Source organism: Molothrus ater, chromosome 1, assembly GCF_012460135.2.
Source record: "Molothrus ater isolate BHLD 08-10-18 breed brown headed cowbird chromosome 1, BPBGC_Mater_1.1, whole genome shotgun sequence".
Taxonomy (NCBI): Eukaryota; Metazoa; Chordata; class Aves; order Passeriformes; family Icteridae; genus Molothrus; species Molothrus ater.
In genome coordinates, this window is record NC_050478.2 from 79,143,293 (window position 1) to 79,168,944 (window position 25,652).

Genomic DNA, 25,652 nt, shown 5'->3' on the forward strand with positions numbered 1-25,652 from the left:
TGCACTTGCAGACTGGGAACCTGGGCAGAACCCAAGAAAATGACCTATTAAAACACAGTTCCTCACAACCTGAAAGCCACATGTGGGTCTACATCCAAAGTACACTCTAATGTGTCTGACAGCTTGAAGCAACTGAGGTCTAACCATCCTGACACAACATCTGTTCCCTCAAATCTGCACCACAACCTCACCCTTACACTTATCCAGATTGTGACATTGTTGTATTATTAATGCAGCAGGTTTTGCCATTTCTGTCTGCACAATGAATAGCTAACAGTATTTTTTCCACCCTGATAGCATGTATTTGAATTCTCCTATATAAATTCTGCAAGTCTGTAGAAAAGAGTAAGTCTACAATGTAGAAGGGAGGGCATGCCAGATGTGTAACTGGGGGCACATTCTGCTCTTCTGGGGAGAAAGCACTGGGTCAGGTGCAGCCTTGCAAGCAAGGGGAAGATGGCTTCAGCTTTGGAACAACCTCTCCTACTGCAAAGGTGACACCTGCAGATCACAGTTTGGGGGCACACAAAAGGGAGTACGAAAGAAACTGGGAGTTCCTAAATTGCTAAGACACCAGCAGATTTTTAACACTCAAGGAGAAGGCCTGGTTAAGCCTCAGGAGCAGGAAAAACAGCAGCTTCTGAGGGAAGCAGATGGGTCCAACAGACTGCAGATAGAAACTATACATGGACAAATAAATTGCAAGAACACAGAGGGAGATGATTTTTTTTTTTCAAATTCCTTTTTTATTTTTATTTTGTCTTAAGAAAGTTATTCTAGGTTCCTTCTCTACCTTAAAAAGTAATTCTTCCAGGTATGGTGTAACAAAACACACCTTTTTAGGGTTCTTATACATGTAGCCTTCTTCAGAGAATTTTAATGAAGGAGAATGCTTAGGGAGCACCAATTGAAAGCTCCTCTTGACTTGGCATCCCATTATTTACAGCAGCAACAGCTAGAACAGAACATGCCGTTTCAAACACAAAGACTTGTCCTCCTGCTTGGTGCAGGCCAGGGTGCAAGTACACAGGCTGGTGAAACTCACAGGAGGAAATCTGCCAGCAGTACTCTCCCCTTCCTTCTGCTCTGACTCAAGGGAAAGTATAAGCATTAGGAAATAGAGAGTCTGTTCTCCTTCCAGGGGTGCTGCCTTCAGGGTTTGCTGGCATGTTCATGTTCCCACCACCTCCCTGTCTGAGTGGATCACAACCCCCATCTTTCCCCTCACAGCCTTCAACAGGCTAGAAAAACATCAGCAAAGGTGTGGAAAAGAGACAAAATTTGGGTCACTTGGGGCACTTGAAAAGGTCAGATAGGTAGATCGTGAGATAAATGCTTGATTTAGAACTAGTTTCTTGGACAGATTTTTGACTGTAACTAAACATGATCACAAGACAACCTGCTTCAGTCTGCTGTCTTAGCTATGTTTTCATATCCATATGGCACTACATGGAGTGCCAGGATACCCTTCCTGAGTAGTATTTTGGGATAGTCAGAGCTCAAGCACCAAGCTAAAAGATTTGCCAGTGACAACACAAAGCAGCTTAAGGTACTCCTGAGGGCTGAAGTATCTGTACACCATGGTACATATATGGATACATAGTTATATATCCAAGAACATACACCATGATCAGAACAGCAGAAAACACTGCACTGAAAAGGCTTAACGAGCACACTGAAACCAACTGGACTGGGTTTGAAGCTTGGTAGGGATTTTGACCTTAAGCACAGCAAAGCATTCACTCTATACAGTGAGTAGGTGGGAGTGATTGCAGCAGTAAGTAATCCAACAGCTGTATGTTAGGTGATTAATAAAGAAGGCTTGTCTGGCAAACATGCAGCTGGAGTTCTGCATGAGACAGACATTCTCATAAATATTACTCTGCCTCCACCTACTCATATGTCCCTGACCTGTAAAAAAGTGCTCACATTTTCCTTTCCATGTTGCTTTCCCCACATACAGCTGTCTCTTTTATTTCAGTCAGCATTCTCTTCCCCCTGTTTTCCATGGTTTTTCTACACTGTAATTTGCTGCTTTTGCCCTTTCTGCACCTATTACACTTCAAGTTGACAAGCAAATTCTTTGCAGGTTTTCTTTACACCTCTGTTTGTCTTCTGGCTCTTCTGCTTCCTCCTAGTCCTGAGGCTTGATAAACAAAACTTCAATGCCACAAAGTAGAACTGGCACAAGAGTTAAGGAAGAAGCAATACTGAATGTTTTCATCTACTCTCTGTGCTTATTTGATAAAAATTCATTAAGCATAAGGTTTTACTACCTAGTATGGAAGAGAATCTTTACAAGTATTTGTCTAAATTCCTGCAGTGTTCCAGTCTAACCTCTTCACATGACAAGCTACATATTTTTATGTATTTTATATAAATGTATGTGTGTGTGCGCATGTGCGCGCGTGCGTGCGTGTGTGTGAAAATACAAGAGCAGTAATGTTGCTTTGGCAGGAAGAATTTAAATGGAAATACTGTTAGAATTCTTGCTATGGAGACAGTATCCCATCTACATAATAAACATGCTTACACCCAGTTCATCAACAATAAATCTAAGAGAAAATCACAGTAACTGAACGAGAAAACCATGTGTTGACTGCTTCAGGCAACAAAACACAAATAAAGCAGACTGAAGAGGAGGTTTACCACTTCATTTTACACTCAGGTAAAGCACCTACTGTGACCTGCTGACCTATAAAGTTTTCCTAGTGCAGAAGAGACAGGAGAAGATCATGCTTCCTTAATCATGTTTAATAAAAATAAAAATAAATCAGATGTGGTTTTATGAAAAGGCAACTGTAATCTCAAAACTAAGAGTTATTATCCTCAAAGCATTCCAAAGGGCTCAAAAGAAATCCTATGAGACAATGTATTAACACTCAGATTGAGCTCCATTCAATTTTCAGGCCTCAGGCTGGGCAAGTATTGCAGATGAATCTGTACAGTAAAATCTGGAAAAGTAATACACAAAACCACCTTCTGTCAGCTACATGTTCATGTATGATTGTCTGAAAGTTCACACATATTATGGCATTTAATTCAATATAAAATCCCACTTGATAGAGGTGTGCTCTAGAAATACAAAATAGAATATGCTTTTTTCTTCCAAATCCCAGTCTACCAAGAAAAGGCAGCTGCCTATGTTTATGTACTACCTATACCTTTATTATAAGATAAACTTTTCCAGTACTTTCTTAAGAATCTAAATTTTAGCTTCAGTTTCAGTCAGGGCTAGCAGTGGTTCAAAAAAGTTAGAAACTTCTTAAAGAATGATCTACAAATCACATAGTGATTTGTAATCACTATGTGCAATAGAGGTATCCCTCTAAAATCCATGATGTTCATCATCTGCCTGTTTCTGCCAAAATACAGAACATTTGTTTCAAACACAGGTTTAAAACACGTGTCTTTTTTGTAACATTTAACTTGCATACAAAAAAGCTAGTGGACCAAAGCACTCACTTTATTGTGAGAGTATGCAATATAAATAACTATTTAGTGTCTCTTTGAAATATTACCAAACTGCTATATTCTGTTCTTTTACTGAGTACTATTTCAGTATTATGGATACTAACAAATTTTTTTCTTACTAACCCATCCTACCCAAACTCACTGACATACCATAAAGGGATGAGAGTGCCTCAGCTGGCATTATTTCTTTTATTTTTTCCTTCCTTTGCAGATGTGCATTTTTTTCCTTCATCTTCAAGATAAAGTGCAACTGTGTACAGAAGCTATCCTGATCTGCAACAACTTTATCTCAACCATTACTCAGATGGAAGGAGGAATTTGCAATCTGCACTTACTAAGATGAGTTAGTGCTAAGGCAGATAGAGCACAGTTCAGTAGAGTATGCAAAGCCTTGAAATAGAACATCAAGTATTTGATTGATGTCTATATTGCACTGACAGGAGACAACTATCAGTTTTTTGCATTCCTTTAATTCAAGACCACACAGAAACTTTTCATCTGCTACTGTAGAGCAACCAACCACTGCCTGAAAATACTTTGGGAACCTTCTATTCACTTCTCCTAGTCCTAGCGGGACCCCTTTCATATTACTTTGCAATCTGGGAGTTGTCATTCAGTCTCATTATGGGACACAGTAATACAACAGACTATAGCAAACTTCTGTGATGCTGCCAAGTGTGAGCAAGATAAACTCTTACCTTTTCTATTGCCTTTTTTCTTTTTTAAACTTCTACCAACTTCAGTGGCTTAGCCCACATCTCAAATCATCAAAGGTTTAGGTGTGTATCAGATAAACACCTGAAAACTTGCTACTTTATTGCCAGGAGAAGCAAAACTGTTTTTCTTCTATATTATTTTATTACTTTTTGCAGATGTTTTGAACAACAGACCCAGAAGTATTAGGTCAGTGTGCAGGGCCTTTGAGCATTGCTGTTCATCACCATACAGGTGGTAAATGCAAGGCTTTAACAATAGCTCAAATCACTCTATACTTCAAATACTTTACTTGTATATACAGAATATCAGAATAACTTGGGTTGGAAAAAACCTCTACAACCATCAAATCCGTTAACCTAGCACTACCCACCACTAAAGCATGTGTCTCAGTGTCTCATCTACATGGTCTTTTAAATATCTTCAGGAATGGTACCTCCATCAATCCTGTTCCAGTGCTTAAAAATCTCTTCAGTGAAGAAATTTTTCCTAATATCTAATCTAAACCTCCTCTGGCACAACTTGAGGACTTCCCTTCTTTGTCTTATCACTTGTTACCTGGGTAAAGAATCCAACTCCTACTTTGATACACCCTCCTATCAGGTAGTTGCAGGAGTGATAAGGTCCCCCCTGAGATTCCTTTATTCCAGGCTAAACATCCCCAGCTCTCTCTCCATAGGACTTCTGCTCTAGATCCACGCAGCAAGATCGAGCGGTGATGCAAGTTAAAAGAATTCACTTAATGTTAAGAGAAGCTGAGGTTTCTCAAGTGACCAAAGTCCTCCCGTGCTCCCAACGAAGACTTTATGCAGCAGGAGGGCTTTCCCGCGCGTGTTTTTGGGAGCAGAGCTCTCCAGGAGGGCGCGGCTGCCAGGGTGGCCGTACCTGTTTGACCTCTGCCTGCAGGTGCCGCAGCTGCACGCACTGCTCCAGGTGCTTGCGGTGCTGCTCGGCCGCCACGTCCAGCTCCTGCTGCTTCTCGTGCAGGAACTCCAGCAGGTCCTGCACGCGAGTGGCCATGTCCACGTCTCTGTCGCACAGCAGCTCCACACCTGCAGTCGGGACGGTCAGACAGGAATGACTCGCAAAGCTTCTGAGACAAACTGCCCGCTTCCACTGCTCTACACCTAATTTCCTAGTTCCTTCTCCAAATTCAATCCTCAAGTTCTTGGAGGATTTGCCTACATGAGTATAGGGGTTTGCACTCTTAAGAAGTGCAACAGGGGGATGTTTTTAAAGTATGATACTTACCCTAAGCAATCATATACAGTGAAAAATATCAAATGAAGGGGCAGGGGCATAAGGAACAAAAAAGGAAGGCATTACTTGAAAGCTGACAATCTTTGCTCGACTGCATTGATCTGACCACCTAAAAAACTAACGTTCCCTTATTTAGTCTAATTTTACAGACATCCTGAGTGAAATCCCTTTCTCTAAAAACTAAACACCTTCATGTGCTACCAACTCGGATGACATTTATGTGCCAGTATGTTCTTATGAACACCATTGAATAATTTGAGTATAAAGGAGTTCACATGTCCCCAGTTTACAGTTAACCAGCATCCCTGTTATTTTCACACATCCCATGGAGCGACAACTGGATAATTCTTAGAAAGCCTGGAATAGCACAAAGGAGCCATCTTACCAGACGCCTGCACTTCATTGACATACTGCAGCAGATCCTGCCCTTGGTGGATGACATCAAAGGTCAAGTTATTCATGGTCAGGGCTTTGTCTGCATGATGCTGAGCCTCTGTTCTGCTATTGTAAGATCTTCAGTGTCAAAGTCATTCATCTGCTGAGAGAGCTCATCATTCCAAGACTCAAGGTCTGAAATAATCTGGGGGAAAAAGGAAGGAGACCATGTTCAATTACCCATTACACAACAGAAAACAGTTTATTTCCAATGTTGCACTGATGATTGAGGTAGGAAACTCAAGTTGTTCGTTGTTGATTGACATCACTGATCAAATCAGACATGGTTAGGACACAGGCTATCTAAGCATGGATTTTAGATTTTGGCAAATAATCCAAAAGAAGCTCTTTGAGAACCGCTACAGTACTTCAACCAGTGCATGCAACAGTATGGGTATGTGCCTCTGCCTTATTCAAGGTACTCCATCAACACTTACTTGTGAAACAGAATAAGTTAACATCTTTTTATCTCCCCTTTTAAAGGAAAATGTGGATCTGGACCTTTTTAATTCTTCAGAGTGCATCAATAATACCCCTTTTAAAGGAAAATGTGGATCTGGACCTTTTTAATTCTTCAGAGTGCATCAATAATAATTCACACATCAACAGCCAGCTGATCTTACAATTATACCAATCTTGAGCCCTTTTCCAAGAAAGCCAGCTTTACCCTTCTGTGGGCAGGAAGCATCAGGCCACGTGCACCTTTGAGTTCTGCCAGACAATTGAGAAGCACTTACTACAAAAGCCTGGGTACTCAGTGAATCCAGCAAAACAAAAAAGCATACTTTATTACAACATTACTGCAATGACAGAACTAAATTTGCTTGCTGATATTCTTCAGCTACACTTCAGTTTTCACATTTTAATTCTGGATTTTATTCTTCACTGCAGGATTTCCCAAGAAATGTAGCTAAAAAAGTTCTTGGGTTTTTCAACACATGTATCACAACAGTAAATTCTCCTTGTCTGTCCACATAAGTGTATTTCCCAAATTATACTGCAAAGCCTATCTGAAATATAAAATATACCTTTTAATTAGGGTACAAAACTGGTTTTAAGGCTAACATGTAGTACTTGCAATCCTCATTATCAAAGTGGGCTGAGTTCGTACAGATTTGATGCATCAGTTACTTCTGAAAAGTCTAACACATTAATCCCTCAAGCCAATAATCAAATTTTTTCAAAAATTTTCAGCACAGTTTTAGCATCAACTAGTGCAGTTCATTGGGAAAGCAAAATTATAGGTATCAAAAAACAAGTATGGCTTAGTTCCAATGTTCTACAATTTCAGGAGTAGGGCAAATTTATGTGAATGGTGCTAAATGAGAAGAAAGTATCTATTTATGCAGCAAGACTTAACAAAAAGAGGACCTGACTTAATGGGCATTAGCAATCAAGTATCTAAGTGCATAAATATTTAACCAAAGTCATTTGTTGTCAGCAAAAGAAAGATGCCCCTACCCCTTTTCAAGCAGCTGAAATAGCTCCAAAGTTAGAGACAGTTAAATGACAAGAGAAATTCCAGGAAAACAGGCCTTCTAGAAAAAAAAAAAGCAGAACTGGGGAAATTACAAAAGTTAAATCATTTGTATAAAGTTTCTGTAGTTTGCTACAATCTCTTGTGAAGGTTTTTTTCCATTCCACTCACATGATGCCATAAAAAAATGGACACATGAAGCAATAAATATTAAATTGTGGCACCAGTGAGTTACTTCCTGTTTTAAAGGTGTTCTGCAAAAAAATTCCACTTGAATCACTAAGTATTTGAGTTTTACATCATGTCATGATGGGAAATACCAAACAATTAAAGTAGCTATTTGCAATCCCTAAACCTACTCAGCTACCTCTGCTGAAGTGAAAACATGCAGAAACTCAAGTGCCCTGGGTAACACTGAAAACAGAAAAGTCGATGACCAAAGTATTCAGGAAGATAGACAGGACAAGGCTTTTAGCCACTGCTTGAAGCTCCTTTCATCTTCCACGTGCTCTAAACATCACACAGTCTCTAAGCATTGTCTCTGAACCCACAAACCCAGGCTTCCCGTCACAAAAAACTGTTAACAAGTTCCCTTCATTTCCTTTTTATTTGGTCCATGCCCAACATGTCTCATCACCTTCCTCTGCTCTTCACTTTCCTTTAAGTGATCTGAAATTTTAAAGAAACTTCAGGTTTTCCTGACAGTCCAGCCAGAGAAATTGCTTACTTTCAGCTACCTCTCTTTTCTGCTCTTGTGCATCTCAGCTCTGCTCTTCCCAGCTTCTCTCTGAAACTCCATGTTCATTTATTATTAAAAGCAATGGAGGTCATCTAATGTTTATTTCTTCATCCACTGCACTAGGGAAGTTCTAAGAAAACAGATTTACCATCTTATTTTTATCCAGGTCAGTTATCAACATTCAAAAGTTACCCTGAAGAAGTATCTGTAGTTGGACTCAGTCAAACAGAAATCTGAGCATTAAAAAAGATTGCAAAACTCCACTATTAAAACACCATCTTTCCAAACACCATCATACAAAGGATTAAGATTCAACACGGCACATTTATAACACTGTTTTAAAAGGAAAGCTAGTCCATCTCCCTTCAGAATAGATGATAAACCTTTTCTCTTTTACTGGGAATTTAAGTGGGAATAAAGTAAAAAACACAGCAAGCTCACAATATGGCACTGCTGTGGCTGTGTCAGTATTGTTATAATCATGAAATAGATTGTAGCCACTAGCTCCTAAGATTCCCTTTACTTGATAGGAAAAACAACTAGTTTCAGGAGGGTCAAAACTGTGTGTTGCCTCAACCAACAGGTTTCACTGATAATGCCTCCAAAGAACAGCCACAAACAGCCCGGAAGAACTATAGGTTTTCCCATGCTATTTCATACAACCAACCCCATATTTAGGATCATGGCACACATACTGTTTAAAGCAGTTTGAAACACTCTGAACAAGACCAATATATTTCCTTTCCCCTTCAAACGATCAGGATGGCCAGCCACGATTCAAATAAATAATGTCAGCATGTTTCCACACAGATTCAAAAGGTAAGTAGTCAATGACCATCAAAGAGAAGTTTCCTAACAAGGGCAGTAATTCTCATGTTTTATCAGGAGTAATTAGGTGGTGCAAGGTGGTCTATTTCAGCCACTGCACCCACTGTGCAAATCTGAAGGCAGAGTTAATACAGAAATAGCATTGACTAAGCCCTCTCTGCCCACACTCTTCAGTGCTTCCTCTAAAGTTTTGCTTTACAGACAACACATTCGAAGCAAGTAGGCTCCTATTTTGCTTGTAAAGTTTTGTCAAGGCAATCAGCACTAAACAAACAGAACAAATGACTAATAGAATTCTAAAATAACTGAATCACAAATTCATACTGCTCTCAGGAAATGGACAACCCAACATAAACACAGGCTAACAATTTACCATAGCATGTGTTCAAGAAGTTCCTGGTGCAGATTCTGAGCTGCCTGACATCACTACATTCTATTAAATGTAAAGGAAACGCTGACAGGAAACAAAGCAGGGTATAATATGGAAGGGATGCTTTCACACTGAGTGGGAAAGAAATAAAGAACCACAGGTCTCTTCTCAGAAGTGTCTACCATTCATGGTACCAACTGAGTGCTTATCAAGACCCAGTAAATACTGGGTGTTTAGGAGAAAAAAAAAAAAAGGAATATGGGAAAGGGAGAGGAGCTAGGTCTCCTAGGTCTCCATGATACATGATACCCCAGCATTTTACATCCTCATCTTTTCAGCAATGTGATTTAACAGGCATCTTGTAAATATGGTCCAAAAATAGAGTTGAGATAAAGCTGTGAGCTGAAAAGTGTGCGGTATGCTCTGTGTAGAGCCCTGGTATGTAAGTTACAGACAGGCAAAAATGCTCAGACACAGATGAGACAAACACATTTCAGACTGCGTACTTTGCCACCAGTGTTACCCTCCCACTGGGTTCACACACACCTTCCTCATGCTTCTAATCACACTAGCAAGGGAATATTCACCTATATTATTTTGCTCATTCTTGCCTTCAGTTAATACAGGCATTTACAAAGGAGTCCTTCAAATAGCTCACCAATAATGGCACTAAAAATCATGCTGAAGATAGAGAAGGTCAAGTTTATATGCCAAGAGCCAAGGGGCAAAACAGAGGCAGTACTGCAGTTATACCCATTTCAGAAGAGCATGAGTATCTGAAAAGTTGTAGGACAAAAGAAGCAAAGTATTTTACCAGTAAAGAAACAAAGTATTTTATCAGCAAATTATAAGGGAAGAGTAAGGAGAAGAAGTAATTAACCCTGCCTGCAAATCTTACCACTGTCCCCAGAAGAACAGCTGCATGGCTATAACCCTGCAGCGCTAGGGGAGCCCTTTGTCCCATTTTAGCCTGTGTAATTTTGCAGGCAGTAAGAGAAGCTAGAACCACTACTTGCCTTTGAGAAAAGCTGTCCTCACAGGATGCTCCCCTGAATTAACTGTCCCTACAGCCAAGTCTTAATTGACTGGACCAATCACACAAAATCCTGGAGGAAGGAAAAGGTCAAAACAAGGTCTGCAAATTCCTAGCTGGCATCTGGCTCCTCCTCATTATCAAGTTACTTCAGCTGAGCTTCAGCTTTAAAACAACTGACCTGGAACTAGTCCCCACATTTTCTTCCTGGAAGTTTCTGAACAGACATCTGCCTTCAGGGAGAGGGAAAAGAGATGCGTGTTCTGCTGAGAAGCAGAGAGGACATGGTACAGAGACAGCAAAACAATCAACATTTTGCTGAAATCACTCTGCAGCCAGGGCCATTTTCTTCTTTGAAGGACTGTCCATCAATCAAAAATAGGCGTGATTTCTATTTCCAAGCTATACAGACAAACTATACCAACTCCTTCAACAAGCTAACTGGTGCTTTGCTTTATGTTGTACATGGCAAAGTGTGAAGCACGCCAAGCATCATCAGGTTTAGAAAAAGCAAGACCTGTCAAGTGTGTGCAGTTTTGGGCACTACCATATAAAAAAGACACTAATCTATAAGAGAGAACCCTAAGGAGGGCTACTAAGATGGTGAAGGCTTTGGAGGGGAAGCTGTATGAGGAGCAGCTGAGGTCACTTGGTCTGCTCAGCCTGGAGAAGAGGAGACTGAGGGGAGACCTCATGGCAGTCTTCAACATCCTCATGAGGGGAAGGGCAGGTACCAACATCTTCACTCTCGTGACCAGTGATAGGACTCAAGGAAACAACATGAAGCAGAGCTAGAGAAGGTTAATGTAGGATATCAGGAAAAGCTTCTTCACTCAGAGGGTGGTTGGGCACTAGAACATGCTCTCCAGGGAAGTGGTCACAGCAGCAGCCTGACAGAGTTCAAGAAGTGTTTGGGCAACACTTCCAGGCACATGGTGTGACTCTTGGGATGTCCTATGAAGGGTCAGGAGTTGGACTTGACGACCTTTGTGGGTCCCTTCCAACTCAGTATATTCTATTCTATGATTCTATGAAGTTAGGGTTTGCAGTTTTCTGATGCAAAATCCTATGGGCATCACCAAGTAGCAGTACCAGAAGTACTCCAACCTATACAGATGCTGTCCTGAACTGAAAACTAGAACACATCTGCAAAGCAGGGCTCCTGCAAACAGCCTTTTGCTGCTGTAGAATCCCAGGCTTATGCAACCTACAACAGAGAGCAATCAACTTAATAGTGAACTTCACTCAAACCTTTATTCTAATTCTTCCATTAATTTTCTTGGTATGCACTGCCCCATTCCTTCAAAAAGGTGTTCTAAGAACACCTCAGACATCAAGCACTGTTCATCACTCCTGCAAAGATTGTGAGCATATGTGAGATAGCTAGTCTCTTATGATCAAAGAAGAAAAGCTACTTCCACATAGACAAAGTAGAAAACTCTATGCAGACTAGTGTGAATTGAAAAATTGAAAAAAAAAACCCTTCTTAGTCTTCCTCTACAGCAAAGTTGTTATTACTGTGAGCACACACTCTCACTTCCTCCGTGGGTAAGGATCAAGGAACTGTGTCTGCCTATTTCTGCACTGCCCCTAACAGTGTGCTTAGCTAAACCAGACTTCAGCCATGACATCAAATCCTGATTTTCAGAAGGGAAGAAACACCCAAATCAAAACACTAAAAACCCGGGACACTATCACCAAAAACCTGAGAAGCTTTCTGCTGACTGCCTCTTTTACCTTGACATTCATAACCAACAGTGGCAGCTTTTACTACACACAAGCAAAGGGACAAACTTATCATTTAACTCCTGGTTTTCAGAATTTTGAGGTAAGTCATTATACACTCAAACAAGATCATTTACCACTGAATAACCCTGAACCTTATAAGGCACCAACTTTTTTCAGTCACTGTGTACAGCACTAGTAATTTTATTAAGTCAAATGAACTTAGCTGAAGTTTGGTTTGTTTTTTTTTAGGTTAGCAACTCTGCTAACCTAAGTTCCCTGTGGAGTTTCATGTCTGTTTGTGTACATGTTCCTACACACAAGCAGAAACTTTTCAACTGATAAGCTGTAACTCCCCTTCGAAGTTTGGACAGGCTCAAAACCTCTTGAAGTTTTGCAGGGGTGAAGCACTACAAGTGCTATTGAATTATTTTTAGAGGTGGAAAAGAATTTATTTTTTTTAAATGACAGCCCATAGAACATTCTCAGTAATTAAGACAGAATTTCAAATACCACTTGCAGCTGCTAACTGAAAATTGCTGATTGGTAAAGGAAGAGAAGAGGGTTGTTACTACAAAGCATCAGTTTAGAGGGTTTGTACAAAACCATCTTGCAAGTCCTATTCTTATTAACTGCAGGCATACTAGCTATATCAAGGTAGTTTGATATTCAAGCTAAACTTAGCAGATGAAGTAACTGATGCTTTATGATTTTACCTAACATTTCCTTAAAGATGCACCAAGAGCAAATCCAAAAGCTCAGCTCTGCTGAGCACTGAGGTCTTCTGACACTTTCACACACAGGACAAAAGCCTCAGTTCAGGTAAGAATTAAGTCTATCAGCCATTTGAGCCACATGCCAATGCAACTACACAATGTCAGCACAAACATTCCTAGACAAGAGGAGAAATGCATGCAGTGAAGTCTGAGAGCAAAGACTCACATCTATTGCATCTCTTTCAAATATGCGGAGCTGCAGGAACAGCTCCAGTTTGATCTTGCGTTCTTGGAAAAGCTCCTCCATCTGAGACTGGGCCTCATCCAGCTGCTGCAGGACTGTCTCTATGTGGTTGATCGAGCTGTTATGGGGGGTCTTGTTACTAGAAATGGCAGAATCCCTACTCAAAGCAGAGAGAGGGGAGGGGGAAGAAAAAAGAGCATTATTGAAAAAAAAACCCCATACAATTTGGACACTATATATATATGAGCACAAGATATAAGCCTGCTTCAGATGAAGTTGTTGCAAACCATAATGCATGAAAGTTAAGTCAGTACATCTTTGTAAATAAAAAGTCAAACTATGTTCTAGTACTCAAAAAAAAACATTAGGAAATTAATTACCTTCATTTTTTTTCCCCAATTCAACACTTAAAGACATTCTATTTACAGGAAGGATAAAATTTAAAACCAGAGACAATGCTGCCACTGTGGAAAGGAAGTAGCATATGATAACTATTTACTTTCCTGAATCTTCCTGGCAAGGAAAGAAAATCAAAATTAGTTCATTTAAAAAAATTACTTAATATTTTACCTGAGTATAAAACCTGCAAATTCAGATTTGTTAATCTCCTGTAGGAGAGGAGACATGTACCAGAGCAGCTGGGAACCAAGTTTATTTATTCAGATCATTTTGGAATGAAATGGACCATAAACTTGGCTTTTACTACAATGAAGTTACTTGTCAGTATGCAAAACAAATTCAAGTGTCTCTTTATAAAAAGGCTGCTGCTCAGAACTCAAAATGCAGTGGGAGCCCTGCATGTCAGACTACAAAAACACACAACTGCTTCTATCAAAAAGGTAGCTTATGTCAACAAAATCTCCTTCTTGTGGCAGCAGTGTTTATAAGCTGAGCTTCCTGTAAACAGAGGTTTAGAGACCATCAGTACAGCATGAGAGATCCCTGTAGTCCTAATATTTACAAGTTTTATTTATATCATATCTTGTACTCATCATCTCTACCCTCAAAACAGAAAGAACCTCACAGAATATCAGATAAACACCAGAGGAGATTTAAATAAAAATCTGTCTTACCTTAGTTGCTGGATGAGATCTTCACCTTCTTTTATGACATTGACTGTAACCTGCAGAGTGGTCTGTTGCTGTTGACCAAAACGTTTAATCAGGTCTTGGACAGCCTCCACAGACTCAGCATAGACATCATCAAGCAGTTCTTTCTGCAGCTCTTCAAGCCACGTCCACAGCTAAAGGAAAGGGAAAAAAAGCAAGAAACATAAGCCCGAGGATCAGGCAGTCAACTATTCTGAATCCATCTCCGTGGACAAGAGAAACAGACTGAGGTGGCAGGAAGAAAGAGGATTTGTTTTTCTTCATAGAAAAATCCCATCCTCATATTAATGAAGACAAGCCTTTGTTTCAAAAAAGGTTTTCGCTTCTTGGAAATACCAGGAAAGCTTTATCCGTGTTGCTAAGTCACCCTTTCTTCCCCATTTTGCTTCTACAGAACTGAGAGTATCTGACTGAGCAGCACAGAGTTCATAGTGAGAATCCCATCTGCAGTTCTGCGCGAGAGTCCCTGGGAGAGAAATGCTATGGTAACACTCTCCGAGAGAAGGGAGGAAGGAAGGAAGGAAGGAAGGGAGATGTATTGTAGCCACCATCAAATTTGCACTGCCAGGCTGACACTGCACACAGACAACATAACACTTTTCAGTGGCCTTCAAAAAAAGGAAAAAGAAAGGGCATTTCAGAAAACAAAATACAGAGACAAATCAGATGTGAGAAGTTATCGTTCTATCATGATGGTGTTTGCCCTCCCAGCTTCAGTTTCACAGTATTACAACAAAAATCATCATAAGCAATTCTACCAGTTAATTCTACATTCTTCCTCCCTGCTTGCCATGTGCACATATCCCTGCTCAAAAATGCCCATGCACCATGGCTTACACAAAAATCCCTAGGTATTTGCTGGACAGGTATCACTGCTGGTCACGTGAAGAATCCTACAGTATTCTTTTCCACAATATCATGATGGAAGCTGTTGCATTCTAAGCTCTTTGTGAAAGTCACTCATCAGCAAACCATTAGCCATCTACTGTGGAACTGAAAAAAGCAGCAGGAGCACGGCTGTGTCCTGCAACACTCCCATGAGCAGCAACAACATCAGACTGGAACAGCTGCTCTTACAGGAAGCACTCAAACCCGGTCCCTCCTGTCTATTTTACCAACCCATCCCGAATGCTGCTATTCCAAGAACAAGACTCTGGTTTTTATCCCAAAAGAGTAACTCTGATCCAATCAAAAGTATTAAGGTCTTTTGACAACATTTTAATCTCTGCCTTTGAAAATTTCAGAGACATTTGAACCTAATTAAAAGGTTAACATTGCTAAAATACATAACTAAGCAATCAAAACTGGCTTAAATTCAAAAGAGAGAAACTTGAATGTTTTCTTTATTTCTTTGCTAAACATTTTCTAGAGAAATAGCCACTTCATGCTGCTGTTTGTATATGTATATTTTGATCATAAAGGTTTCCTAACTAAAACATTAAAATAGAAAACTCAGTGAATGATTCCAGGTCTTGATTAATTAGCTCCTTTGAAAGTTTGTTTTAAAATCAAATGCCAGGTTTGGCACCTCATAGCTTTATATGCCTCCTGCAGGTTTTGAGTAAACCAAGCTATAGGCTAAGTTTTCACAACTGGGATGAACTAAAGAGATTTAACCAGACTCTTTTCTACGAATCTACTACCCCTCCTCCTCAAACCAGCTCTGTGTGTTCATACACACTGTTATTCTGACTACTCATATGCTTCAAAGACAATGCTTGTCACAAACCTGAATGCAACTCCACGGTTGTAAACACCACAGCACAGCAGTCTTTCTTATTAAAAGGACCACAAATCAATAGCATTTTACAAGTGGGTCAGAAGCACTCGTCAACATTCATTCCAGCATAACCCAACGCAGAATCCAATTTTTTTTTTTCCAATGTGTACTTCGGAATGCAACTTTAACTGGGAAATTAATGAAACTTAAGAGCAAGAAGCCGAAAAATACAGCCTGAAAATTTTACTCAGGGCCCAGGGGACATGCATTTATTCCTCTCTTAGCTTGTGAAGTTTATGCCTGAGCCATAAAAATAGGGCATCGAGTCAGAGACCTTCCAAAGGAGCTGTATGTACAGTACAGCTTGTAACCGTGCAAATACAGACATTTGAGAGCAACACTTTGTTGTTTTCTGCGATGTGCTTGGTGCTGGCTGGAAGACATTGCTGGCTCTACATGCTTACATACACTCCATGCTTACTGTGCTGCCTACAAAAAGGCCAAATTTACACAGATATTTACTACAGAGAAACTGGGAATTAATAATTTTGAGTTTCTCAGACTGTATCAAATTTGCCCCCTGGGTCCCTCAGAAGTATCTGTACTGCAGCTCGAGACAGGTCTGAGAGCCACTTCAATTTTTAACAACATGCCTTCTGCTGCTGGGCTGTGTCAGACCTCTACAAGGAACACACCCCACCTCTTCATTTCTTATTCTTCACGTACACTTCAGCCACTTCTGTAACTGGATGGAGATCTGGCAGAAGCAACAGAACCTACAAGCGCTGGACTGGTGAGGTACTGTGCATGTGAATAATTCCCTCAGAGCTCACCCTGGATGCTGGAGACCAAGCCAACAGAGGACAGACATGCAGACCTTTCTCTCTGCACAGCCAGCTCAAGGCAACACCACCTGACTTGAGCAGAAGGACATGGGCACCAGCACAACCAAGTGTGACGCTGACTGGCTTAGTGCCTGGTCAGCACGGCATCACTATAAACGTGTATCTGGCCCCCAAGGTACCAAAGGGCTCAAAAATACGTTGTGTTTGCCTAGCCCATGAGCTGAATTGCGCACTGCTTGGGAAGCAAAAACATTTTATGAAAAGTGCAGAAAGAGAAGGAGAGTAATTAGTATGCATTACTTGCCTAGCTGTGATTCATACGCTGTTGAAAGTGGAACAAGTTAAGCCATTGAAGTGAATAAATAGCTCTGTGACACTTCCATAGCAGAATTTACTCTAATACATTGCCAAATGAACGTTTTACATTTATGCACCAAGTAAGTTTCTGACAAAAATCTTCCCCTCAAAATAATCTATGTGTTTATAAACAAAAGTTATGATAAAGCCACCATAGATGAATAAAACTGTCATGTTACTAAAGCTGGATAGAAATTCATCCAGTGTACTGAGAGAAGCTTAATTCTTAATGGGTGGCAGTAGCCAGCTGGCTTCTCTGCAGCTTTCAAACCAGAATGAACCCTGGAAATTACATAAATTACCTTGTTTTCAGATACAAAATTAAGGTTGAAAACTGTACAAGGTTGCACAGCAAAGCAAAAAGAAAGCAAACAGTTTACAGCAGGGGGTGAACAGAGACTAGAGCTTACCCATACATGTTCAGCAGTGCAGAATTACAGATTTTACAGTGCAATGACTTTCTGAAGTAACACGTTATTCCATAAAAGAGAGCTTGGCAACAAAAATCCAGTGGGGGAAAAAACCCACAAACTCATCATTAAAAAACTATTAACTTTCTCTTGGTGTGAATTTTTGAGCAACTTCCAGTCATGTTTTTTCTATTCTTTGTAAAAGAACTAGCGTGAAGTTCCCTAAACAAACCATCAAATCCTCTGATCTCAGCAAGAACTTTATCCAGCGGCAAGACAGCTCTAACATACGGTGAGAAAAACTGCATACAAAACTCAATCCAGTCACAGAAAGAGGTTCTTTTCTTTTCATCTGCTCTTTGCATCTTATCAGAATTAAAATTAGAGAGGGAAATAAAATTCTGAATCCCTGACAGGCAAATGTTTCACTCAGCAGATTTTTTTTCTTGATCTAAATATAGCACAGACTGAGAAACATCTGCTTGAGTGAGCCTGCATCCTGTAGTACCTCTTTCCTAAGTTCTTGGGAGCATGCCATTAGTCACTGAGATGGTATTATTTCAATTGTCTGCAACATCCTGAAGTTTCAGTGTTTCCATCATGGGCCTCTATCCATTTAAGTCCCATCTCTGCAATCTCCTCAAAGACTGCAGTTAAATTAGACCCTACTGTATTTTGCAGAATATAAACAGAGAACAATTGTTTTTGAGTAAATACTTCAACCAAGAGCACAGAGTTATTTATTAGGATAAAACATCCATCACACTCTTTCACAAGTTATTTTTTCATTTTTATAATACTGGTTTTTGGATATGCAGTCTGCCTTTTCAGCAGGCTCAGGCAAAGAAATGCACGTGGTTTCTGCATGTAAAAACTGCAAATTCCTCTTTCTGTCCCCGTCCCCCAGCACAGTACTGCAGTATGTGCATTACCACAGGCACAGTTGTTGAAGGATCTATTATTTGTACAGGCCCAAATGTTGCAATGGTGCTCCCTAACAAGTATGTCTGGGCATAGGAAGTGGCTAGTGTGTGTATGTCTGCCTGAAAGCTTTGGCTTTGAGGATATGTACAAAAAATGTGCCTTTTTAAAAACAAAAACCTTAAGATGTTAAACACCACAGGGGTTTATCCTCCAGGGCCTTTCAGTGGCATTTAAGATGTTAAATGTCTGCTTTTTTTCATTAGATATAATTATCTTTAAAAGCTTCAAATACCCCTATCTATCCTATGGTTATAAAGGAATTAATTTCTGATTTCGAATAAATTCATCCTTGCAGCAAAACCAAGTTTCCCACATGTTCATAAAATTACATCAACTACTACTACCCTGTTAACATTTGCCCTATTTCTTAACTGAACAAGAGAAAAATGTCTATACATAGCTTAATAAAGCATCAAGGCTGACTTCTGCCTCACTTTTGTCAAGCACTCTGTGCTATTTCAGTAACACTGGGACTTACATTTCATCCTTTTTCCAAGCAAAGAAGCTACCAGTATTAAAAAACTCAAGAGAGAAGAAAAGCTGTGCTGGCAAACTGAATTCCAGTCCTACCAGCAGTAAGCCACTACACATTTGAGTGTGCAGCCACTGAGAATGTTTCTCATTATTGATTTAAAAGTGTCTCCACAACTCTCACAAGATGAGCAGCGTATCAAAATACTGATCAGAATGCACTTCATATCTTTTACCAGACCTGTTACATTGATCACTGCTGTGCTATAATGACACAATAAAAGTATTAGAGATGCATGAGCCAAATACATAAAGCCTTTACACTTAGATGGGGACATCCAAGAGATGCTCTGCTGCTGGAAACAGCCTGCAGAGGAGAAAGCAGCCTTTTTTGTGACATCCAAATTTAACCTGTAGACCACCAGCACAAAAAGATCAAATACCCAGGAGGGACATGCAACCAAAGGAGCAGGGCTGCCATCTCAGGGTCTACCTCAAGATAAAATTAACGCAAGGCTGTGCTATGGACAACCTCCCATACTGGGCAATGCAGAGCAGAGTGTATTTCCAGCAGTGAATTGTGAGACAAAGTGAGACTATTATCAACAAGCTTTTTTGAATCAAAGGCACATGCCTCATAGGTAGATGTGAATGAATGGGCAGCACTGTGGCCAGAGCCAGGCCTCCTCTGCCCTCCCTTGCACTGGCACCCTCAAAATGACGCCACCTTCCTTCCAAAGCTGGCATAGACCATTGTTTCATTACTTTGGTAATGATGGCTTTGTATCTGAAAACCTAGCCAATTCCACTTCCCTTCTCCTTGTTTCAACCTCAGTCTATTCTGGAGCAAAGTTTAGTTGGAGTAAGAATGAAAAAAGTAGACTCATGTCTTCTAGTAACACCATTAAGCATACTGTGTTTACATAAAAAGCGCTCTGAGCTATTTTATAATCAACTTGTCAGAATACACACAAAAGGTTATATGCAAAAAACCAACAGGCTCTTAAGAGATCATTCTCTTCCACATACAGTCAGCCTGAACTGCATTCCCACACTTGACTTCAGTTAGGAAAATAACTGTTGCTCTACTTTGGCACTACAACAAACACCTGGCTTGGAAAGGATTTCAGTCTTCCCACTCACAGATGCTGAGGGAGCCATTTTGGAGAGAGTGTGTGTGCACATGTGTATGTCCGTGTATGGAAGAATTTGAACTCACACCAAAATGCTGTTCATCTCTAGTCTGTGCCACACTTCACAGCAGAGACTATTGAGACTCCTGCTCCTATGCTATGCACACAACCTTTTTTGATAACTGCTTATTTGTTAATGCTATCTTTAAGTGTTATCTTTTACCTCTGCAATTTTTTTCTCACCTCATCCCTTGCCATCCTAAAAAATGCCCAAAGGCACAGATGCCATAAGGGTTCCACTGTCTTTCAATGGTCTGTTTCAGGTGTTCAGTTGCATCTTACCCATCCTCAGGCCAGGCATCTGTCAAGACATAGTACTTCCAATGCGAAGATCCTGACAGGGATATTTATGATCCCAAACACTTTTAAAGCTTGTTGGTGCACAGCTTAACTTCAGCACATCACTTCCCTGAAGAGTCTGGCTTATAGATTGAAATTTCTCACTGTATGCACGGGAGCCAAAAATCAATATTCAAGCTTTACAATTTTAAAACTAATAATAAGACAGCAGCATGTGATCACAATTTACAAATAGCAAGCAACTTATTTTCTTAGACCATCACTAAGCAAAATGAGTGATACCATTACATAACACTGTATTTGTGTTACTTTTGAATAGCTCCTTTTTCTCCCCAGTGAAAAATGTTGTCTGTTGAAACTAGTCTGTGAGGAGTTTGAGAACTTGTATGTTGGGTTTTTGATATTTGCAAGCCACAGGGAGCTCTACCAGCTTGTAACTACCTCACTACAAAACTTCTGGAAAGGCTAAAGACAGACAGTATTTTCCATGTGCATCACAACAGGCTGCTGCACACATAGCACACAGCTGCTCTGTGCATAAGGACAGCAAAAGTCTGTTACTTTCAGGAAGAGCTTTTTATGGCAAGCACACTGTTGAAAGCAGAAACTGTGCTGATTTACTCAGCATGAACAGAGTGGGAGTACTGGGCAGTCACTGAAGGGCTGCTGCTTCCTAGAGAAGCGGAGAAAAATTGCAGGCAAATTCTGCATCAGGTATAAAGGTTATGTAAATCTACAGGGGAGAAGTGGTAATGGAATACTCTCATCCAAATGAAAAGCATTCATTCAACGTGAAGTATTTCTGGGGAAAAGAATAAAACATACTGAAACATCCTACTTCAAAGAAATCGAGGGACTAGAAGGATATGGAGCCAGATTTCAAAATCTCAAACAGCCAATAACTCAGACAATCAGCTTTTCTAAGCTCTGCAGCTCCCTCCAAACTGTCACACAGAAACAGGAATTTAACTGTTCATGTCTTCGTTTTTTACCAGAAAAAATACGAAGAAAAGATACTAGAGACAGAATTTACCCTGAGTATTTCAAGGGCAAAATACATTGGTGGTGTTTTCCTTTGTTTGGGTTTTTTTGTGTTTTGGGAGTTGACTGGTTGGTGGTTGGGCTTTTTGGTGCTCTTTTTAAGGTATTTTTTTATTTAACAACTAAGGCACCTCCTTCTGGTTCAACAACTAACCTATTATCCTACTGCTAGAACTCCTCTCTTCACTAGCTACAAGTGCACATTAATGTCTTCACAATACAGCAGAAAGGTTATGCTGCTTACAGGTATGCACTAATTTATTCAGCGACTTCCCACATCCCGCAGGAGGAACACAATTCTCCTGCCAATAAGCACGGATGGCTTTCAGGTTAGGGCATTTTTATCTTCCATCTGCTTTGTGATGCCTTCTCAGCACTCCATACGCATGTTTGATAACAAACAACATGCTCTTCAAAATAGATCAGAATACAGAAAGCACAGGAGAGCTTTGAGCTTGCTGTTTCTTTGCACCTGAACCAAGGACTAGTCTACTAAATATGAGCCCCCTGCCTCATTCCCTCATCTGTATTTTTAAGTGGACTGCAAACATATAAAAATACATCCTTCACAACTAGGTAGTATTCCAATTTTTCTTCGCATTGCTAGGTATAAAGGTCATTCATATCACAAAACAAAAAAAACAAATAAAAACCCCAAAAAAAACCAAAACAAAAAAAAAATCAACATTAGCCACTATAGTACTTTTCCCCCAAAGTCTGGACTGCAAAGAGGCTTCCATAGTAACAGCTGTGTGTGCTTACAGACTCAAAGTAATAGCCTTTTTCCCAAAGAAATAAATCAAAATACCAAATATCTTTTTTTTTTCTTTTCAATAAAACATTATTATCTAGGGGAGCAGTGGCAATATGCCAGCACATCTGGATCAGCCTCCCAGAATTATTCAACAGTGACTCACATATCAGTCTGACTTTCATGGCTTTTTTCATTTTTGAAAGCAAATCCTTTTACACTCTTGGTCTTTCACCACTACAACCAACTGTATTTTATTTAAATACCATTCCAGCTGTTGTTTTTAATGCTAAGAGAAACAGGTAACGAAGAGATAGATATGGGAAAAAAAGAACATATTTCAGCAGCTGACTGCTCCTGTGCTTCCTAACAGATAAGGACTAGTACTATTTGCTTGAGAAAGTGAAACAAAAAAGCTGCTCCCTAAGAATAGTTTAAGAAACAGTATTTGTATTTTGTTTGAACAAGCAGTGTCCTGTGAGAGTATTGGCAAAGAACCATCTCGCAGAAAACTGATGGGGGAGCTATGTACTCATGTCTAAAGCTAAAAAGTAATTCAGTCCTGATCTTCTTCAAAGACCAATTGCCTTGTGCTTTTGTTTCAAGTGCAAAGCAGATGTTTCACTTACAAAAAACTCCCACTCTTATCCTCTAGGAGGTTTTGCTGAAGAAGCTACTTTGAATACTATACTTTGCCACTAAACAGACCATTTCACAATGTACAGTGTGAGGAAGGAAGGCACACTGGAACATGCTGTGATCCAGAAGCTTTTCATATTTTCACTGAGTTTGAACAGTGAGGAGATTTAACATGAACTCAAAACCAAGAAACCTAAGATTGTCAAAAACCAAAACACCTTGCTGAAGCCTGTTCCACCTTCTCCCATGAGCTTATAAATTCACGTTCTGTATTTTGAATTGGAGCAAAAAACTAATCTTACTGAAAAAATTAGTGTGGCAGAATCTTCTTTTTCCTGGTGACCTTGGAAGAAGACTAAAAATTGCAAACATGAGGCAAACCTTTGTCATTATCATGACCTAATGATCTTGTCATTATCAAGACCTTTAGGTTGCAAAGAACTGTCAATATACCAGATGAAAGTGTGATGTGCAAAACACAGAAATAAACCAAGTCTCTTGGGGCAACAAGGTTGCCTTAAGTAGCCTTGTACTTCTGTGACACATTTTGGTCTCCTGAACCATGTCTGTCCAACCATGGGTCTGGCAAGTCCAGCAGGAAAGCTGGTTGGATAAAAAAACCAAAAGAGCACAGTATCTCCCTCCATAATCCTGACTTTTACCTGTACCACTTCCCTGATACAACCTTTCTCCCTCCCCTGTGACTGAACAAGCATGTGTACCTGTGCAGCAAAGGAGGTAAAAGCTGCTTCTGAAAGTAAAAAAATCAAAATAAACTCAAATTTTACAAATCCTTAAGCAGAACCACACACTACCCCAGCCCACAATCCACAGTGAATTACAAACCAAAACTCATCATACAACACAGGTTTTCATGGTGTCCTATGGCAAGGTTCTAACAATGAAAGCAACACTGGATAATACTGGGTTTAGGACTTGAAGTTATCATCACAATTAGTGGAAGTTTTACCTCTTTAACGTGAGTGTGAAAGGACACAGACATGTCCAGCAGGATCTTGCGCTGCTCCACACGCCTGACGAAATCCTGTATCCGGTCTTCGAGCTGATGGGCAGCTTGATAGATTTCCTCTGGGTCACACTCCCCAGTCTGAGCAAGCTGCTCTGCTGCTTCTAGGAGCTTATCTGCATTCGTATATGTGTTCTGGGGAGAAATAAGTTAGTTTCACAGGATTAAATGAAAGAAAAGTCAGTCACTACATTTTAAAGCCACTCCACTAATAAAAACAAAATTACAAAAAGGCCCCTGGGATGTACTTGTCTTTCTTATTTTCTTAAAGGCAGCACAATATAATCTTACTAAAGATTTTGTTACATTTCTATATAATTTTCCACTTAACCGTGAATAAATTCCTTAGCTCCTTATTTATGTCTATTCAAATGTCTCCTGGACACGAAACTTAGAATTTGTATTTTATATACACATCTAGAATAAAGATCAGCCTAAATGCCTAATCCACCACATGCCAACTGGTCTACTTCAATACTGGAAAAATCACTACAGTCAAGGACAGAAGACTTTTCAAATGTGTACTACTAGAGCTGAAGAAATTCTAACTGCTGGTAGAGACACTTAACATCAAGTCCACACATCCAGCAGGAAGGTGGAAAGCGACCAAGCACAGAAAAAGAACATTTCTCTCCATTCTTAAAGAAGTCAGGCATCCAAAATTCATGCATCAAGTGTGTATCATCATTTGTGAAAAAGCAACAGCATAGGAAGATTTAGAAGTGAGCTATGGCCAAGTGTCGTAGTGGAATAGTGTCCCAATACATCCTAGGATTAACAAATGCAGAGCAGAAGGCCTGTAAGAAACTTGAGACTAAGCAGAAAACAACAGAAGAAGTCTGGTCTCTGATGTGCTAGGAGTCCCATGGTGCAGAGAAGAGACAGGTGTCTAACAACTCTTAAAGCTCTGCATTTGCAGCCTACCTTAATATCTTGTTATTTAGAACAGGACTGAGTCCAAACTTTTGTTATACTTTGGGCGCTCTTTTTGAGCCTAACTTGGGTTTTCATGTTTTAGAATGGTTCTCAAAACTCTCGTCAAAGAAGGTTAAAAGGATGTTAACCACTGAAGGAAAAAACTGAAGTCAAGTCTAGATTAAAGAACCTTTGCTCATGTCACACCATTAGGTCTTCTGATAGGTTTGCACTACAGACTAAAAAAGGAAGAAAGCATTCTTGACAATATAAACTACATCTTTTCCTTCTCCTTTCTGCCCTTCCATGTCCTCCCAACCTCAATTACATCAGGTAAAAACAATCCTTGCTAAGATAAATTAAGCCTATGCAAATGTGCTTTTCTTTGCCATAAATATAGTATCACACCTCTAATTAACATTATAATATCCACAAAAATTAAATCCAAGTCCAGCCCTAAAACTGAACTAAAGGGCAGGAAATAAGAGCTCTCCCCCAGGGTATCAAGGTAAATTACCAGACAAGCCCAGGACAGATTAGATGACTCAGTGAAGCTTTCACATATTTGGGGGGAGCTCCCTCTTAATTTATTATGATCTATTTATGCAAGGAATTAAATCCACGCTGTTCCTTGACTTTGACTATGTAACTCTCAGCCCTTCCTTAACTCTCAGCTTTTTAGTTGCAGGGAGAGATAGAGAACTCTTTCCTGGTTTCCCTGGGAATGCCTGCAGAGACAAACACGAGCTTATCCGATTCAGTGGGGAGCAGGCTGCTCCAAGCCCCAGAGCACTGTCTCAGGCCAGGCTGACCCTGAACACACTCTGAGCAGTGCCTGGGTGTTCTGCCTTCCATGGCTGCAGCTCACATGTGTT

At 40.1% G+C, this 25,652-nt stretch overlaps 1 protein-coding gene across 1 annotated transcript in view; it reads right to left on the reverse strand.

Moving 5' to 3' along the window:
• TRIO (trio Rho guanine nucleotide exchange factor) overlaps positions 1-25,652 on the reverse strand; it is a 244,215-nt gene that overhangs the window by 108,099 nt on the left and 110,464 nt on the right. The window contains 6 exon segments of the mRNA XM_036378951.2: positions 5,074-5,240; positions 5,834-5,938; positions 5,941-6,028; positions 12,998-13,172; positions 14,089-14,258; positions 23,806-23,997. Of these exon segments, the coding sequence (XP_036234844.1) occupies positions 5,074-5,240; positions 5,834-5,938; positions 5,941-6,028; positions 12,998-13,172; positions 14,089-14,258; positions 23,806-23,997 (897 nt within the window).